The sequence below is a fragment of the Agelaius tricolor genome, unplaced genomic scaffold, assembly GCF_023055355.1.
Source record: "Agelaius tricolor isolate 1412-34295 unplaced genomic scaffold, bAgeTri1.0.p SCAF_3, whole genome shotgun sequence".
Taxonomy (NCBI): Eukaryota; Metazoa; Chordata; class Aves; order Passeriformes; family Icteridae; genus Agelaius; species Agelaius tricolor.
In genome coordinates, this window is record NW_027269263.1 from 19,599,922 (window position 1) to 19,619,857 (window position 19,936).

A 19,936-nucleotide genomic window follows, 5' to 3' on the forward strand; every position below is an offset into this window, starting at 1 on the left:
GCGGCGGCGGTCGCCACGGCAACGGCGCAGGATCACTTCCGGTGGCGTCACGGCAACGGCCGGAAGTTGCTCCCGGAACTGCGGGTCAGGAGGCACCGCCGGGCAACATGTCCGACAACGAGGACAAGTGAGAGAGAGGGAGAGAGAGAGAGAGAGAGAGGGGCGGCCGAGGGCAGGCAGGGAGGGAAGGCGGCGGCGGCGTGTGGCGCCTCGGGGCGGGTGGGGGCGGCCCGGCCACAAGTGCGACGCGTGTGTCTCTCTCGCAGCTTTGACGGGGATGACTTCGATGATGTGGAGGAGGATGAGGGCCTGGAGGACCTGGAGAACGCGGAGGAGGTGGGTGCCCCGTGCGCCGCCCGCAGGGCCGCGCCGCAGCCTGGCCGGGCTGCTGCTGTGGCTGGGGAGGCCTCAGTGGCTCCCCCCGCACCTCAGGGCCTCGGTGGCGGCTGAGCAGCGGCGCGGGTCTGTTTCCACCAGGAGGGACAGGAGAACGTGGAGATTCTGCCCTCGGGAGAGCGGCAGCAGGCAAACCAGAAGCGCATCACGACCCCCTACATGACCAAGTACGAGCGAGCCAGAGTCCTGGGCACTCGTGCCCTGCAGATAGCGTGAGTATTGCCCGCTGTGCCCCAGCATTGCTGCAGCTGTGCCTCCCTTTACACTGATTAGTGCTTCCCTCTTCCCTTAAAAACTCCCGGGTCTTCTGAATGCTTTGCATGACTGCTGAGCTTGTGTGTCCGTCCCCCCCCCTCGGTCAACCTGAAGCTGACTATTGCACCTGAAGTCTGTGTGTCTCTCCTTGCCTGAAACTGTGCTACTTGTGCATAAAGAGGGAGCTTTTAGTAGCCACAACGAGTTTTCCTAGATCACAGACAAAATTATTAGGAAATGGGACGAGACAGTTCTGGTTTCTATCTTTCCTAAGAGAGCCAGCATGGACTTGGACATTCATAACTGGTTTGTGAAAAGTAATGTTGGAGGGAGAGATGCTTCAAATCAGCTTCAGTTGATACCAGAGGGCTGTAGGAATGGGGAGTGAAGAAACCAACCTGAAATTCATTCTAAATGCAGTTGCACTGTGGAAAGCTGTAAGTTTTAACAAGTATTTGCAATAATAAGGCCTTATTTTTACTAGACAATTACATTTAGAACTTACTTTAAGTGCTGTCAAGGCCGGCTGCTCTTAATCCATTCACCTTTTTGGACTTGTTTTAATAATAAATATTAAAAAGTATTGTGCTTTTTGAAAAACTACCTTCTGAGAGAGATTGTTAGACAGTGGCAAGGGTTTGAGTTTCATCTTGGTTAAATCCATTTTCATAATGAGGCTTCTCTTGTGCATCATTTAGAAGCTCACAGGCAGGCAAGCTGTTCTTTGCACAGCCTGTGAAGATGTTTTGTGCATGTTCTTTCAGCTGATGAGAGGCAAGAAAAATGGGGGTGATGAGATGGGCCCATGCCAGGCCTCTAATCCAAAACACTCTGGTTCTGCCTCACCTGCATCTTCTACTTCCAGTGCTGAACCCAGGCCAGCAGCAGCTCCCATGGCCTCACCCACACATAGTGTGAGCTTTCTGTGCCACCACTGTCCACTGGATGGGTGTAGTCACAATCCTTGGCAAAATGCTGATTTTTTTTTTCTGAGAGGTAAAATGCTCTGTAAATCTAGCCCCTCTCTTCCCCTGATCAAGGCCTGGAAGAATGAGCAAGTCAGAATGTAAGAGATGTGTTGGAGTTGTAGGAGGCCCGCTCATTTTACAGCAGTTGCACCCTTTTCATTGGATTAATGTAGAACCATTCTTTTCTGCATGTTTAAATACAGCAGAGGGTGACTAGGAGAGTGTGGATGTGACCAGTCCTTGAGCACCAGCACTAGCAGAGCCCTAGGGATGGGACAAGAAGAACATGGAAGTAAAAGTTTGGTCTGTAACCATCTGGGGGAATTTTCATCTTGAAGTGCACAACAGAGCAAATCAGTTTTGCCAGGGTGGTGTCCCACCCTCCTACTTTATTGGCTGTTGTAGAGGTGACACAGGCAGGTGTTGAGCTCTTCCCCCTCTGTGTTTTTGCTCAAGTGGCTGTTGATGTTTTTCCTAGGATGTGTGCCCCTGTGATGGTGGAGCTGGAAGGAGAGACAGACCCCTTGCTCATTGCCATGAAAGAACTCAAGTAAGTCACAGATTTTGTACTGATTTCTCTAAAGCCAGCAGTCCCCTCCTCATCCCAGCATTTAGCAGTTTGTTCTAAGACAGCCTTGTTTTCCCTCAGTAACAGTGAGCACTGTAGTTGCCTTTTCCTTTTTTCACCTTAGAGTTTCTCCACAGTTGCTCTCTCCCAAACTACCTGCTCCTGCAAAGGCTGATGATTTGGACTGTTCTGGACCTCTTCTACTTCACATTCCCAGTATTCTTTATTTCTGTGATGGGATCCCAAGGTCCTCCTCTTTCAGAAATTGATTTAATTCCCCAAATGGAATTATTTCAAAGCAGGCATCTGAACACACCTGTGTTCAAATGAAGTGCTGGCAAAAATTAAAATAAGGGTCAGGCTGGTAAGAATGTTTGTTTCCTGCACCCTTGCATGCTTGGCTTGTTGTGCTTTCCCCTGCTTACAGAAAGGTAAATCCTTTCTGATAGCAGCAGAGGCAGCTTTTGGATGACCACTTGCAGGCCCCCCTTTCCACAGCAGAGCTCTCTGCCGTCCCACAGTTTTCCTGCACAGTCCAGGTCACATGCAGATATCCTTCAAGCAGCTGGACTCTATTACTGATTAAGTCCTTGTCCTTGAACAAAATTGTCCCTCTGCTTCCCCGGTTTCTCAGTGCACAGAAGCTGCTCTTGCAGATTTTTTATCTGTGACAGCTCCCTTTGCCATTGCTGAAAGCTCTTGAGGGTATATTCCTGTAAGATCTCCAGGCTCAGACTGAGTTGCTTCTGGTCACTGCCTGTGTGTGAGCTCTGGAAAGTGAGTCAGGGTGGTGTGTCCTGTTCTGTGCCAAAATTCAGTTGTAGTTCTTGGCATCGGGGAGTTACTTTACTACTGGAAAAACAACCTCCCTGAATGTAAAGAAGTTGTGTTACATTTCAAGTCTGATACAGTTAAACCTGATGCCCTGGCTAGATTCCAGACTGTCTGATTATGCTTTGCTGACTTCAGTCTACTTTCATGAAGTTAAATTGTATTCTGCATTTTCTTGCTCTCTAATGGGAAGCACTGTGAGCAGGTGCTGTGCTCCACCCCAGCTGTAACAGCTTTTGGTACCTGAATAGTCACTGTTGCATGTATCCTTCTTTAAAATGTAACTGATGCTCTCAGGGTGCAAATTTCACTGTAAATACCAGTTTGTCCTGGAAGTTCTCAGAATTCTGCCACCTTTTTAATGTTGTGTGGGGAAAAACCTTCTGTCAAACAAAGAGTGGATTTGTTCTTCAAGTCCCTTGATTTATATTTTCCCCCTATATCAGGGTTAGGTGCTTGGTGTTGTCTCTTAGTGGGTTCAGACCGCCAGGCTCAATTCCTGCAGGAGCGTCAGAGGTCTGAGAGTTCTTTGGTGTTTGTAGTCTGAGGGTGCTGAGTGCTTTGCATCAACAAATGAGGGAAGGTTGTTGGGACTTTGCTACATAATATCAAATCACTGGTGCTGCCCTCAGTTAAATCTGATGAGCTTATTGAAGCCGCCAAGCCCCTCACTTCCATGGCCTACTGAAGTGATACAGTGCAGATTCTGACATTTCTGTTCATCTGTCTCTTCCCTTCAGAGCACGCAAGATCCCCATAATCATCCGTCGTTACCTTCCAGATGGGAGCTATGAAGACTGGGGTGTGGATGAGTTAATTATCACAGACTGATCAGATTCCAGCCATTGGTTTTGGTTTTGCATTTCCAGGGATGTTTCTAATTTTGGTTAGTGTTTGTGTAAATAAATTCTAGATCTCCCTATTTTAAATTAAATGTATTTGGGGTTTTTTGCCCTCTGATTTTCTCTTTCAGTCCTATGTGTCTGAGAGATTACTTTCTTAGCTGTTTCCACCAGTTTGGGTATTATTTTTTTCTCTGTGTGTCATGTACTGTATTAGTAAGATTAGGGAGCCAAGTGCAATGCTGTTTTTTCAGCTTTCTTGCACTGTTGAAGGCCTCATCTTTTAGCTAGGCCAAAGTCTGCAGTAACTCCCTCCTCTAGCACTGCTCCTCCCTCGTTACAGGACTGATACCCAATTAAACTCCTGCTGTACAGAAATGCTCTGGCAGGTACTTTGGCTTCTGAAAGACTCCAGCCTTCCACCACTGTCCCTTCTTAAAGCGGGAGTGCTGAGACACCTCCATTGCTTCCCCCTAGACAGTTGGGCCTTTGTGCCCTGAACAGGTTGCTGTGGAAACCCCCAATTTCCTCTTTGGCCAGTGCTGACTGTGGGGCTTCTCAGGAGTATCGTAGAGCAGCTCTCATCAAGCCACCTATTGTTTCCCTGCTCCCTTGCTGCTTATCAGAAGTGGGGATCCCCTTTCAGTGGCACTGCCCCAGCCGGAAGCGTGGCCGCCCCTCGCTGTCCCAGCAGCTCAGCAGGTGTGGGTTGTTGTTGCACTTGCTCCTGGTGCAGCTGTTCTCTGACACAGTGGAACTGAGGTCCTGGGGATGGACAAGCCATCTCAGGACTGGTGATTCTTACAGTGGCACAGCTGCAGCTAAATCCTAGAGTTCCTTTGATCTGTATTGTGGTGAAAGATCAGTCATCTGTCCCCTTCAGATACCTGCACTCTCACCTCTGATGTGCTGGGAGGTAATGTGCTCAAGAGTTGGGTGGATGCCTTACAATTTGCAAAGGCTTCCAGCCAGCTGCAGGTTTTCATCAGTTCACCTAGTTTTTGTTTCTTGATCTGTGTACTTCAAGGTTCTTTCTCTGCATGCAGAAGATCTGAGCTTGGGCAGAACACACCAAATCTTTCTCAATTATCTTACTAAAAAGAGCTCTCAGAGGTTTTGGTTTCTATTTTTAAAGAGAAGAAGGAGGAAGGCACACCTCACCTATGGTTTCTGCCTTATATTTTTTTTGTGGTCTGGTCCAGAAAGAATATTTCTGATTAGTTTGTGTTAAAGCTTGTGCTTATATATTAAGTGATCATTCTGCATGATGTATGTGTGGTCGGTGCCTGCACGTGAGCATCCATGTCACAAAGAGAGTTTATACCTACCTGCCTGGGAACTTGGCTCATGTAACAGCCATGAATGTCATTCTCTTACTGCTCCCTGTAAAAGTCTATCCTTCCTCTCTTGGTGTGCACAGGAGGGGCTGGTTTTAGAGGCAATAATGCAAGAGCTGAATGGGTCCCTGGGTGAAATGATAGGTCAAAGGGGATGTGGAGATGTTTGCAGGTGCATGGAGGGGGTTGACTGTGAAGAACCCAAATGCTTCCTGGTCCAGGCCATCCTTCCCAAGAAAAGGTTAATTTGCAGCAGTGTGGCCTTCAGCCTTCTCCCCCCACCCTCCATGGAATCCTTTAATCACGTTGGTGCGGTGAAATTTCAGCCCTGAAATGGTGCCTTTGTGCAATCGTTTTGGCGTCTGCCATGGAGCGCGGGGTCGTTTTCTTGTCCTTTTTTTTATTTTTTTTAAATGGCTTCTTTGTTCCCTGCCGGACTCCCCTCCCCAGCCTTGCATCTGTATCAGATACGATTAAAGGGATAGAGAAGGATGCCGGGCCAGCTCCTGCTAGGCTGCAGGAGGAGTGGTTAACCCCTCTGTTACCAGTGGTATTCTCAGTACTTTACTTGCAACAACCCCCCTCTGTGAGAGGCAAATGGTTGAGGCAGAGCCCACTCACTTTCCTAATTTGCTTCTTGAAGAGCTGGAGTACTTATGTAAGATTAAGAACTTTCTTTTCCCACTCTTCTGTTCATCCAAGCTGTGTCACTTCTCTTTCCCACCCATGTGATCAGCTGTCATATCTCTAATTCCACCATGGCTTCCCTTCCTCCCTACCTGTGTTCCAGATTTGCTCAGCAGTGCCCTTCTGGGCTCTTCCCACAGCCTGTGATTTGGGGTATAGGTTTCTCCTCCTCTCCATGAGTGGGCAGTCCTATTTTGCATGGAACTCTTTAGGTGGCATCACTATTATTAGATTAATTAGGCCATCCTGCTGTGGATGCTCTTGGCCCTATACAGAACTATAGTGCTGTGCTTTTTAAAAAGCTTTGAACATTCCACAGTTCCTAGATGTTCTGCTTACTCTACTCACCCATAAAGTGTTTAGTGAACAGGAGGAACTCACTGCACCTGCTCACAAGCACCAGCATTGAAGCCCTTTGGAATCAACTTGTAATTATTGGGAGTGTCTGTGGTAAATGGGCTCCTACCGTTCTGCCTTGAGAGATGTTCTTAAGCAGAGTGATACCCGCTACACTTTTTTCTTTCCAGAGAAGTTCAGATAGCCTCCCAGGACTTGACTATATACAGAATATTGTCTTCAACAAGTGAGGAAGTGTATACATGTGTTCTGGAATATACTCTGTGTATATGAATGTTTGTGTTTGGGTTCTTGCTTGTGGAAGGCAAGAGGGTGAGGGGTTGAGTTTTTACCAAGAAATTAGTGGCTGCTTCCAAAATACACAAATTTGTGTATGTGGGGAAGGTTTTTTTTGAAGGTATGTCACCTGCTACCTGGTCATGAGGACCCAAGATGAGAAACCTCACACTTCTAGAGAGCATTAGCAGTCACACTAAGAAATTTTTGGATGAGGCAGGTGCAAAATAGTACTCTTGATTGCATGTGCTCTATCTCAGATGAAGCAGTGTTAGTGCTTTTCTCATGGAAGAAATGGCTGCAGGTGAGGTGTACAGAAGGTGAGCCTCATCTCCATGAAGGAGTCTGGGCAGCCAGTCAGAATTGCACCCGTGTCCTCTTCCTGAGAGGCAGAGGAAGGCTGTGCACAGGATCTGTGTGGTGATGTGTGTGACCCATCATACATGTACTGGGGGAAAAAAAACAGACTTGCAGGGAAGGGGTCAAAGAAACCCAGACATGTGAAAATGAAACTTATAAGTTTATTATTCCATATGTTTAACGCAGAGTTAATGGTGCTAGGATGGCACAGAGACTGAGGAAAGGGAGGTAGGGGAGGAAGGTGCTACTTGCATAAATAAGGGGACAGGGCTGGAAGAGGTTACATGCGTACAGGGAGCAAACATTCTACATGATCTTTTCAGACACCACAAGGATAAGTCATCTGTAGCTAAGGGAGGCAGGAAGGGCATCTGACAGTCATATCAACAGAGGGATACAGCAGCACCCATCACAGTCCACATTTGGTTAAAGTCTCTTTCTAGACTAGCATATGCATTGGGAAGTCCCACAGCATGTCTCTGCAATCACCTGTCAGGAATCATCTTTTCCTGTGGCAGTTTTTGTGCCAGTTCACTCCCTGGCATGACAAACCACCACAGTCCTGGAGGTGACAAAGGAGAAGCAAGCAGACTGTCCTCAGATGTTGGGCTGAAAAAGAGGTTGATCTCTAAGACATGGTTGCTTCCAGTTTGAAACCCAAAGGCAAAGAAGATTACTTTGCACCTAAATAGGCTTCTTTCATCATCCAAGATTGGGTCTGTATCTACCTCGCTTAAAGCCACAGGAGTATCTTTCCATTCTCAGCATAGATGGGAGGGAGGTGCTGGCTGATTGGGAGACATGATGGACGAATGAGTTCAGCCTGGGTTTGGAGTGGGAGCTCAGAGAGTACTGGAATCAACTCGGGATGTTGGCAAGTGCATCATAGCTTTCTTGGTGCCTCTTCATTTCATGCAGGCACTGTCAAATGTGGAAGAGCAAGGGCCAGGTTTGCTCAGAGGTCGTTTGGAGTTCTGAAGAGATTAGAAGAGACTGGGAGGCCAGAAATGCCAGACATAAATGAATGATACAGAGTAAGTTAAAAAAAGGAGGATTCACCCATAGCACCGTAATGATTCATTGGTCCTTCCCCACCTCTCCTCCACCTTCATAGATGAACACGCGTGTGCACACAGGCTGTGATATGAGTAATGCTAAGGCTGGCCACGCTGTTCCCAAATCCCATGTACTGTTCAGGCAAGCCTTCAAACCTCCATGCTGGGAAGAGTGTGGGATTAAATAGAGACAGGAGGGGGGGGAGAGGTGGGGAGAAAAGCTAGGGTGCAGCTGTGGAAATCAGCAGGGAAGCAAGCATAGGTTGGTCTTCCAAGGGGTTCAAGATTCATGCATGTGTGAATCTTAGGCAGGACTGCTGCACGACGCTGATTGCAAGGAAGCCGGCCATGCCATCCTCCTTGCTGCTCCTCCTGGGACATGTCCACCGAGGCTGAGCGGCCACCCAACACCTGCAGCAGGTGACAAAATGTTGGCCATTGTGGCCTGTTGGAAACACTTGCAAACTCCCTGGAGCAGTGTGGGAGGAGAAGGAAAGGACAGTCTCTCTCATCATACAGTCCAGGGTGTGCACAACAAAACCCACCACAGACCAGTCACTCCATGTCTAGAATCCTCCTCATCTAGAAGGCCAAAAAGGCATTGCAAGCCAGTCATGTGGCCTGTGTGAAATTGGTAAAGGGCAAAAGGATGACAAACCTTCCTCTAGGTGGGTGTGCCAGCGAGAGCTGGGATCAAGAAAGGCACTTCTGTATGCTTGGTGGGTTCTGGTGGCTGGATGGCACTGAGTGACCTTGGAGTTCGGAGGCTCTTCTGCCTGTGCTGATTCTTCGGAGCCTTTCCGTCGCTGCTTCGGTCACTGTTCCCCATTCCCTATGGTCTGGAGAGAGTTGTGTACACGGGCTGTTCCCAATGTGTGGGGCTATGGGACTGTGGCACGGAGGGTGCAGGGTCAGAGATGGCAGTGTAAAGGGGACGTTGAGAAGGTCCCATATAGGAGAAGGCAGAGTAGAGGCCAGAGGCTTGGGTGGAATGGCTGTAGTAGGGTCCCGAGGGCTGGTGGTCCGGGTAGTCAAACTGCGGCCTGGAGATGGAGGGGAAGGCCGAGCCGTAGTGGGGCAGACTCAGGGACGTGTAAGCAATCTGGGAAGTGGAGGGCTGGTCAGTGTAATGGCCTCCAGGGGTGGACCCCTCCGTTTTCACCTGGGCCTTTGAGTCCACCACCGATGAGGTGGCAGTGGACAAGGAGACTCCGTGCTGCTTGGAGATCCAGGCAGAGTGTCCACTGGCCGCAGCCAGGGCACTCCCAAGGCCATAGCCAGCAGCAGCCGCTGCCGCATAGCCCCCGACGTGGCCTGGGTGGCCGGCGTGTCCGTTGGGCGGCAGGTACTGATCGAATTCATTGACATCAAAGGTCTCCATGTTGGACATCACCTCATGGCTGATCTCCCCAATGTCCACATTTCCAAAGTCAATGTGTGGCTTTCCCCCTTCCCCCAGGGAACGCCCTTCTCGTTTGGAATCGGCTTTGCCTGCCTGCATCTCGGTCTTAGGGGTGGTAGGAGGTGTGGGGGGCCCATGGCTCTGACCTGCAACGTGAAGGATATTTTGAAAAGGAAGAAGAGAGAAGAGGTGAGTTACAGCTTTATGACTTGCTCTATACACAACCCATCTCTGTTCTTCCCAGTATGCCAGCAGCTGTCTAGCTGGAGGCTTGGTGGAGGTAGAAAGAAATAGACAAAACCAAATCTCTTTGTATCATTTTGTGGAAAAAAGGGAGGATGCAACGATACCTTGCCTGACCAGAGAAATGCAAGTGCCTCTGAAACTCAGGCATGTCCCTGCTGGGAAACTCAGGCATGTATACTCCTGACACCAGCAGTCTGCTGGTGTCAGGAGTAAGGTGTGAGCCCCATCACTAAGGCTTTCACCACAATGACTTGTCTTTTTTGAGCCTCTGGCTTGGCTGTAGTCTGTCAAGAGATTCACTGAGACCCAAGACTCACCTGAGGAGTGTTCCGGATGACCGTCGGACATGGGTGACCCTTCGCCGGGATGCCTGTGATCCAGGTGGGCATTCTTGTAGTGGGCCTGGATAGCAGCAGCCCCACCAGCCTCCCCTTCTACCTGTCCTTCACCCTCGCCCTGTGTGGCCTTGCCATTTTTCCGCCGGCGGGGCTGGTACTTGTAATCAGGATGGTCCTTCTTGTGCTGCATCCTCAGCCGCTCCGCCTCTTCGATAAAGGGCCGCTTGTCGCTTTCATTCAGTAACCTGCAGAGACCAAGGTGGGAAAGAAGAGAAGAGGGAAAGAGTGGGGTAGGTCCATCAGAAAAAAACACCTATGCTCAATATTGTGGGACAGGGTGTGTAAATCCAAATGCCAGGATGTTGCCCCATGGAGGGTACTCCCCAAAACAACAGGAAGAACTTGGATTGTTTCCATGGAGACAGCAATGCTTTCCTTCTTCTCCTTAGACATTAAGCCCTGCCACTGGTTGGTGCTGGTACTGGGTCCCCCTTCCCCACTTGTGTGATGCTTCTCACCTCAGTAAATTCAATTTACCCTCTCTTCCATTGCCAAAGGGCGAAGTGCAGCCTTTTGTAGCTGTGTTAAATAAGGGTCGATGAGCTGCTTTTAAAAACTTCGGGCAAATTAAGGGCAGTTGCAATTGTCCTTTGGACAAAGGTGTTGTACTACCTGTAGTGCTGCCTGCCCCATGTCTCTTGCTCTTCCCCAGACTGTATTTATTAACCTCCCCCCTTCTATAGGCTTTGATCCTAGTTTGAGGCTGTATGGAGCACCAATAGGAGCTATTGATATTGGCTCCACAGGAACCATGTAAAGCAACCTTTAGTCATTTTGCAATATTCTAAAAGGGAATTTGGAAGTTTGGAAAGGGCTAGAAACCTTAGCAGAAAGAAAATTTGGAAGGGCTAGAAACTGTATTCTACTATTCCTGGAGCTCCTGCTCACCTCAGACATGGATAATGCGAAAGTCTGAAGCACAAAGGACCAGCCTTCCTTGAACTTGGCCAAGCAGTTGAAAAAATTTAGCTGCTATTTTGCTAGCTTTGTAGAAGTAGATGAGCTGTGGTTTCTGGATGAAAGGCACTGCAGAAATGTAAGCTCCTTGTTTGTATTCCTGCCAGATCATGGGCTGCTCTAGTTAAGGTTCTCTGAGGAAATGGTGAAATGCACAGGCAGGATGCCTCAGAGCACTTGAAGATAAGATCAAACTCATTGCTCAAGCCTTTTGCAGCATTTCAGCTGGAAGCGCTTCAATTTCATATTATGATTTTCCTCCTCATATTCTTGTGACTTGAGGTCATCCTGCCTTCAATCAAAACCCAGTACTGTCAGAAGGGACCAGTCTTCTCATGACTGGGAACTCAAAACAGCCATTACGAATGGCAGGGCTTAGAAACAGCCAAAAAAAATTATGTTACGTCCCCACCTTTTTCTCCTCAGAAAAGAACTACATGGGGATGGGACTGTGCCAGCACCTTAGCACCCCCGAAGCCCTTAGCACTGAAATGTGACCAATTCTGTTTAGCTGTACGCTCTGGGGAAGATATAAAGGCCTGAACTAACCTGAAAACCTGAAAGATGAAGTGGAGGTATGGCTCAAGGAGTACACAGGTAAATCTGGTGGGCAATCAGATTGGTCACCAGCAAGTAATGGGTTGGTCCCTAAACACCCTTTTCCCCCCCTGCTCCTTGTGCATTGCCTCAGCTGGTAGATGGAAGGTGTGTGGCATGTTGCTGACCTGGGTTCACTCCAGTCAGCCTGAGCAGGTTGTGGCCACACACCACATTCCTCCACTGCCTTAATCCTGGAGATTAAAGCAACTGAGCCACCATGAATCCAGCACCAGCTTTCCTGTCTCCCTCCTGACACTGTATACTATGCTCACAAGTCCCAGAGGGCTCTAATCCCTCAGCCTGTGCTGCTCCAGACAGCCCTCTAAGGGTCAGCCCTCGTAGGCCTTGTGGACTGGGAGTTACTTTGCCTTGGCAAAATCTTCATCCTTATGGAACATGGGATATGGAGAATAGAGACAGAACCTGCAAAGCTCGGCCTTAGAGATCTGCCTTGTGGATGCTGTGAAACAGAGACATTGGAGGCTACACGGGTGTCAGACCCCTGCCCTCTGAGCTATGCTGAAGTGCCTCACCTCCTCTCCTCTTGACAGCAGCTCGTGGGTAGTGCCACCAACAGGACAGAGGCAAGTCCACTCCCCACATCTTCTCTTCTCTTCTCTCCAAGGCTGCCTGCTCCCTCCTCCCTCCCACTGGGATCAGAATTCAAATCAGCTTTAGCAAAGTGAAACTGGTGCGAGCAGGCAAAGGCCAGGAGATTTGGGGGGATTTGGATTTCACTTGCTTCCTGCCCTCCCCCTCCTGCCCCCCACGCTCTCCAGGCCATAATGCAAAGGAGTCTCGCACGGGCAGAGAAGTTATGGATCACAGAGCAAAGCCCTTCATGGGGCTTATCCAAGCCCGACACCAAATGCTCACCCCTGAGCCAAGGGGAGAGCGGCAAGCACCCAGCACCACGCTTTGGGAGGAGAAAGAAGGGCTAAAACCTTCCTGCTTGCCTCTCAGAGCCTCTCCTTCTGCCACCTGGCATGGCACAGCTCCGTGTGCCAGGCACCTGGCTCAGCAGCCAGAGGCCTGACCCTGGCTGGGGCTCAGCTGCCAATGGGTCAGTGCGGTGATGGGCTTGGGCACTGGGGCTGATGCAAGGCGAGAGCTGGCTGGGAGCAGAAGGCAGCCCTCCTACATGTCCATGGCCCTAGATTTTGTGGGCATGAACCAATTGCCTGGGTGTTGCCACCCTCATGCAAAGATCCGTCCATCAGGGCCCTTTGCTCCTCCCTACCAAGCCTTCCTCCCCTACTTCCTGTGCCTCCCTTGTTTTCAGCCCTGGAGGTGGTGCTGGCATTTTGGCTGGGAGTCATGCTGACATTTTCAGCAGCCAGCCTCCATTTGAGAGCTGCTCCCTGTCCCACCCTGGGAAAGGAAAGCATTCAAGGACAGATTTCATGACTGTCAAGCACAAAAAGTCTCCCTTCTTTTTTAGTATGTCCCATTTGTTGTCTGCACCCATCACACACCCTAATGGGTACAGACTGGGGAAGGTGGATGGGGCTGTAAGCCCCATGGCACCGTGTTTGGGGTCAGGCAGGTAAAGTGGCCATCAGGGCATATCCTGCAGCCCCTTCCAATGAGGACTGGTGCCTGTGGAGGACATGGCGATGCAAATTCTGGGCTTAAAAATAAATCCTGCACTGTTGCATCCTATTTTGCAGGTGCCTCTCAAGATTTCCATCCTCTTCCATCCCCACCCGGTGCCAATTGCTGGTGATGTGCTTGGTTTAATGGTGGTCTGCAGGGAGTCCCTGTGGTCACCAGCCTTTGCCTCTAACCCACCTTTTATCTGTAGAAGCTCAGAACAGCCAACATTTTCCCAAGTGACAAGCCATAGCAGTAGGGTTTCGGTGGCTGCCTTTGCAAGGACATTCATCAAAAGTTTGAGGCTAAGCCGTCCAGAAAAAATCCTGTCTGCTTGCAGCTGTAACCATGTGTAGGAGCTATACCCGGGGGACAGTGTAGATAAGGCAGTGGGAACCTCAGCAGAGGAAGCCCAGCCATACCGTGGCTGGAAGGCAAGGCTCTGGGCTACTATCCTGGTAACATTTGGGCCACCTCCCCTAGAGTTTTGTGGTTGATATTTCCCCACAGCGTCACAGAAATATACACACATATGGCCAGATACTGACTGTACCCACAACCCAGCTTGCTGCGTTGTGTGATCTCCATAGGGGCTGGCACAGCTCGGAGATCCTCAGCATGCATGAGGAGAGGAGACTTTCAAGAGAAGCACCCAGGTGGCAAACTCAGCAGCTTATAACAACCCCAGGCCTGACCCTGCAAGCTTCTCATCTGAGCAATGCTTCCTGGCTGTGTTGTGCCCTAAGAAACACACGGGGACCTTGACCATTGTCTGGCAGCAGTGTCCTGCTGCTCTGAGTCCCGTGTGGCCAGCAGCGGGAGCCATGTCCTGGGAGCGGGGAGGCATTTGGGTACATGACTGTGGCTGTGGGCTGGGGGCTCCGTCTCCCTGCGCTCTGAATGCAATTCTTGTGGAGGTTTCACTGCTCTGCTATATTTTCAAGGAAAATAGAGTGCCTGGAGGGAGACACCATTGCTCTAAAATCTGGCAAAATTTTGCAGTAAAGGAATGATGTCTTGAAATCGACATTTCGGGAACAAAAAGGATAGGTCCCCCCACACACCCCCTTTTCAACACAGCTTCACAATCCAGAGGCTGGCAGCAGAGTCCCAGGTGAAAGCAAGTGCTGTGGTAAAGGGAAAGCAGAGGAGATCCAAGCAGGACAGAAGATCAGAGGAGACATTCACAATCAATGCTGTGCCTTTGACTTCCCAAGGAAATCCCTTTGCTGGGGTTACATTAGACACTCAGGAGTAAGGTAAACAGGCTGACATAGCAGAGGGAGAATCTAATGCCCATGGGGTTGGTTCCTTGAGAGCTAGGCTGTTTGAAGCTAGGAATGAATAGCTGCTACAGAGAGTGTGTTTTGAAGCTTCTGCTTCAAAAAATGTGTCTTGGCTCACCCAAAAGGGAGGGCTTTTTCTATGAAATGATGTCAGGGTGTGAGAATGAGAGGGCTGTTTGCATGAGCCTTGGTTTGCCTTGATTGGCATGAGGCAGGGGACTGTGCTGGGGACTTGTGGCAGAAAGTAACAGGTTACTCTCTGGGGTTATCAGCAGAGAGCGTCCGATGGGAAGGATGCGGCACAGCCAGCCTGACACGTTTGGCTTTGGCACAACGGCTCTCTGCACACTCCTGGGCTGGCTGCAGTCGATGAGAGCAGCCTATGGATCTGCTGGAGGAAGGAGGGGAGGCTACCCAAAGGACCCAGGATCTGCACAAAGTGAAAATAGCTGCGCAAACTGGCAGTGCCGAAGGACAAGTGTATGTGTGCTAGTGAGAAGGGAGGGCATCTCTCTGTTTGCAAAGGAAGATGGGGTTTGTTTGAGCCAGCATATTCCAAGAGAGCCTGCTAAGGCTGGAACTCTTGCAGGTCTCTTCCTCTCTGCTAAGCCTCAACCCCTATTTCTACCTGTGTCTCTCCTTGTCCATCTCACTGCATCTGCATGGCCTGCCAAAAGTGGGACCATCCTAGGAGGGATGGGTGTCAGGCTCTGACTGCCTGTCTCCTTTCCCCTGACATTCTTCCTCAGCTGTAAATCCCTCTGCTTTGTGGCGCTGCCCGGAGAAGAAACCCTGTTGGTGCTGGGATCTGAGTTCAGACAGGCTTGAGGCAGCCACCTGTGACTTAGCTCTTAAAAGACTTGAGCTCAGCCAGTTTACTGCTACTGCACAACTGAGCCCTACAGGGAGGGTGAGCCAAGAAAACAAGATCTCCCTAGGCAGTCAGGCAGGGAGGACCAGATGAGAGTGTCCTCATCAGGAACAATAGGGAAACTTAGTTGGAAACAAATGGAAAGGGCTGCTGCTCAGGACAGAGGTGAGCTCTGCTGAGAAAACCTTCACTACATCCAACCACCTCTCTTGCTCCAGTCAACAACTGCGCATCCTGTGAGGGGGCTCACTGTACCGAAGTCCCCTCAAGGGACACCCCTTCCATCCTTCCACATGACCACACAGTCCTCTAGAGGACACCTGCAGACCTCAGCCCTCCCACCACACATTCATCGCTCTCCCTTACCTCCAGAGCTTCCCCAAGGTCTTACTGAGCTCGGCGTTGTGCAGGTGCGGGTACTGGTCAGCCAGTTTCCTCCGGGCAGCCTGTGCCCACACCATGAAGGCATTCATGGGCCTCTTGACGTGGGGTTTGCTCTTGTTACTTCCATTGACCCGGACGGGCATGGGAACCAGGGTCCAGTCGTAGCCGCTCAGCACCTGGCTGACTGCCTCGCGGATGCACACCGGGAACTTGTCATCATCCGCCTCCGAGTCCTGCTGCTCCTTCTTCACCTTCCCCATCTCCCCATTCCCAGAGCCAGTGAGGTGCGGGGAGTTGTCTGCTGCCATGGAGGGTCCTGGGGAGAGGCAGTGGTGGTCTTCAGAGCCCACTGGGCTCATCTCCACCTCTGAAAGGTCTTGGTCGTCAGCCATCGTTGCTCTCAAACTTTCCCTCTTCCTTCTTGCTGTCCTTCTCACTGGGGAGGGAAGGGAGGAAGACAAAAACAAAGGAAAGAAAGGAAAAAAAGGGGAAAAGAGAGAAAATGAGAAGCAACCACCAAATCTGAAAGGGACTCCAAGGTCTCTGAAGAACTGACCACGAGACAGGGGCTGCTCAATTAAAGCGCAAGCAACGCAATTGCCGTGCACACCGCAGAACCCGTGATCAGTGGGGGTGGGGATGGGTCAGGGCCCCTGATTAATTGGGATATTGCTCCCTATCTCTGCAATCGTGTGGAGCTGACATGTGGGGAAGGGCCTGCAGCAAGAGGGATAATGAAAGTTGGGGATCTGAAAGGGGAGAGACATGCACCATTCTGCCTCGGCACAGCATCCCACAGAGGAGGGGAATGTGGAGGAGAGCCACCAAACTTGGGGGGGGAAGTGCCCCTTTATTTCAAAGACATGCAGTGAAATGTCTGGAGGGAGGCATGGGAGGGGAAGCACCAGCAGTCTGGCTTATAGACTGGTAGGGACTGATACCCCAGGTGCCAGGGAACCTGAGCGGGTGGCACCACCGTGCAGAGAACCAGCCCAGGCCCGGGATCCACACCCAGATCCCAGCTGTGAGAAAGTGCTTCTGCTGGGACATCTCATCCCTCACTCTCCTCTCACAGCTGATAAACCAAAGGCTTAAAATACATCTATGCTTCGTCCACACACACCCTCCAGTCTATGTGTGTGTGCATATGCATACTCACAGTCATGTATCTGTATCTATATCTATATATCTATATCTATATCTATATCTATATCTATATCTATCCAGACAAAAACACAACCAAGTTTAACTTTGAGACAAGTCATAGCTTTGGGTTGCCTGTCCCACACACTCTGCCTTTCTCCTTCCGTCTGCAGTCACCTCTAAAAGTCCCTGCTGCTGTGCAGCAGTTCCCCCCTAAGAGAAAAAAAAAACCCTCTAAAAATAAAGGCCTCTCTATCCTCCCCATCTAGAAATTAAAAAAAAAAAAAAAAGAAGAAGAAAGAAATTAAAAAAAAAAAAGTGATGGAAAAGCATGCCTCTGGCTTAAATGGAAAAAAAAAAAAAAAAAGCCAGTGCATAGCAAGAGCTGCTGTCCCTCTAGTTTCAGAGGGCAACACAGACTCTTGTGTGGAAAAATGAAGAAAGTAAGAGAAAGTAGAGGGGGAAGAAGCGCGAACAAAAACGTGCGCGTGTGCAAGCGAGCTCAGGTAGGAAAACTTACATTGCTGGCCGGTGTGCCGGGCAAATCCTGCAGGGCTGTGATCCCAATAGCCCCCCTGCTCTCTCTCCAGCCCCAGCGGTGTCGGGGCGCGCAGCACGGGGAGGCTCTCAAGCGAGTGCCATTCCTGGAGGGAGGCTTGGTTTTTACTAATACCCCGGCTGCATGTCTCTAGCTGGCTTTGCTGCTTAGCACCGGGGGAGGGAAGGGCGGAAGGTGGAGCCAAGCACTCCTCAGAGCCAGAGTACGGTCGGCCAGGGACGGCGGGGAGGGGACACAGGCAGCCCCCCACCCCACCTCAGCCACCAGTACGTTCCCTGTTTTCCATGGTGCCAGCTTCTTCATGGGAATTGTTGGCATTGCTGCTCTCAGTGGCATGGCCACCCCAGAGATGGTGCTGCAGGATTCAACCCTGGCAGGTTGGGGCGGTGGGATGCTGGAAGGGGTGTGGGTGGTTTGGGGAGAAGGGTATGCATCCTCAGGATGGGGGTCCCTCTCCTTCTCCCTGATATCATGGTTACTCCTGAAGGATCTAGAACTCCCCATGTGCTAAATGAGTCCCTAGTCCTCATGACAGAGTCGCATAAGGATTCCTCTATGCTGAAACAAGTTGTCCTGGGACCCTGGGGTCAAGGCACTGTGAAAAGGGCATTATTCAGACCTGTATCTGCAAGGTAGGGAAGGGGATGCAGGGGATCAGAGGTGTTCTGAGGGTGGAGAACATCAAGTCCAGGGAAAATGCCATGCTGCTGGATAGTGGATACCAGCTTGAGCTTTCTTAAAATTTTTGTACTCTAGGGGTGGGCTCTGTGGGATCTTGCCAAGATAAGCAGGCTCTGCTTCCTCCAGCAAGCTGAACTGCTCCTATAGGCAAACGTGGTCTCACAAGGAAAGTGGGGTTTCCTAATGAGAAGGACTCTCACACTCACCCTCATTCTTGCTGCTTGTGCACTGGGACACATAATAGATCTCAGCTCTCAATGGTTTAGAATGTTCTCCCTCACATCTTCTGTTTTCCGGCTCACTTTCCTTCCCACATGCCTCTGGTAGTTGGTTTCTTCAATTTCTTTTGTTACCAGGGCTCATATAGACCAACACCAACTCTGTAACCATGAGAAGTCACCCACAAAATTCCTGATGATCTCCTATGGTAGCAATGAGATAAATGAGCTCCTGCCCCAGCTCCCTGCTGCAGACCCAACCTAAAGACATTTCAGTGCTAAGTCAGAAAATACAAAGAGATTAATGCCTTTGACCCAGGAAAACAGCTTGGAGGGATTTCAAGAACATTTTCAACTCCTATAACAGATATTCACTCTCCAGAAACTTTGTGTTAGAGAGACCCAGAAAACCACTGGCTGGCACCACATGGACTGTGAGGTGCCACAGGAAACCCCTGCAAACTGGCTGACAGCTTAGGGCTGTTTCCCTGCATGCCTGGTGTTGCCTGGAGTAAATAAAGCTCTGAAACCATAGGGGGCTGCAGGGAAAACCTCACTAAATCCCAGTGAGAAGCCTTTACTGAACAGAGCTGGGAGGGGGAAATGACTACATGCCATTGGGATCAAGCAGGCATCTCTGGTTAAACAGGCTGCTTGCATCCCACAGAAAAAAATAACTGTCAAGGGATCATCTCATACCTTTCCTCTCTTCAGTATTACCTACTCTGGAAAAGAAGATGGATTCAAATACCTTTCTTCACATGATGCCTTTTTCCCTTTGGAAGAGAGGAATGTGAGTGTCTTTTTGATGACAAGAAAACCCAATGGAGAGTCTCACAAAGTAGCATCAAGGCCCTGCTTTCTTGGCCAAAATAGCAGCTCAAGTCTTGCCATTTGGGATGAGTTCTCTCACCAACAGACACCCCAGTTGTGGCTGGCACAAGAAGAGGACTCACAGCACAGACAGGCAATTTGGTAGCTCACCCTCTGTCTGGCATGCAGATGACCAGCAAAAACAAGTGAGGCAAGGTCAGTTCGTGCACAGTTTTCTGTGGCCCACTGGATCCAGAGTCAGTGGTACTGCAGAGCTCATGGCACCTTCCCCAGCCACTAAGGGTCATCCTTAATCTACAGGGGCCCTGCATAGGAGTGTGGGAGAACTGGAACTGGAAGTTTGGTCTCCTGCCCCTCAAGAAGCAGCCTCTGCTGAGAAACACTGCCCTGCTTGCTTCCCTGGCTGCAGCCAACATCCAACCTGGAGCAGGGAGGGAGAATGACACAGAAAATAGCCAGAAAATGGTGTTTATTTGCTCTCCCTTCAGGTAGCTAGTTCCTGTGGATTCCATGGGAAAAAGGGGGTGTGAGTGAGATTTCTTGTTTTCCTCTGGAGTGGGCATACAGGGTGCAGAGCTTCACATGGTATGAAACAAGAGGCTGGGGATCCTCTAGTGCTTTTCTGCAGAGGATCCCCAGTCAGGAGACAAAAACAAGAGCCCCACAAGGCACTGAGTGAAGTTTACAACCTGCTCAGCTCACACCCAGAGTGCAACAGGTAAACTCTGCAGGGAGAACAGCTCCCAGCTGGGCAAGAAAGGAATCAGACCCAGAAGGGATTCCGGTAACCTCCAGGGCACTGGACCAGTGTTTTTCCCACTGCTCACCATCC

At 50.1% G+C, this 19,936-nt stretch overlaps 2 protein-coding genes across 2 annotated transcripts; one reads left to right on the top strand and one right to left on the bottom strand.

Moving 5' to 3' along the window:
* Positions 1–3,990, top strand: POLR2F (RNA polymerase II, I and III subunit F). The gene is made up of 5 exons (XM_071422845.1): positions 1–127; positions 267–336; positions 478–608; positions 2,098–2,169; positions 3,759–3,990. The coding sequence occupies exons 1-5, from the start codon at positions 108–110 to the stop codon at positions 3,847–3,849; spliced, it is 384 nt and encodes a 127-aa protein (XP_071278946.1). The 5' UTR covers positions 1–107; the 3' UTR covers positions 3,850–3,990.
* A 3,028-nt stretch (positions 3,991–7,018) lies between these two features.
* SOX10 (SRY-box transcription factor 10) lies at positions 7,019–17,513 on the bottom strand. The gene is made up of 4 exons (XM_071422843.1): positions 17,333–17,513; positions 15,652–16,105; positions 9,898–10,163; positions 7,019–9,480 (listed from the first exon to the last, which is right to left on the bottom strand). Exons 2-4 carry the CDS (start codon positions 16,059–16,061, stop codon positions 8,765–8,767), a joined length of 1,392 nt encoding a protein of 463 aa, XP_071278944.1. The 5' UTR covers positions 16,062–16,105; positions 17,333–17,513; the 3' UTR covers positions 7,019–8,764.
* Positions 17,514–19,936: the final 2,423 nt, after the last annotated feature.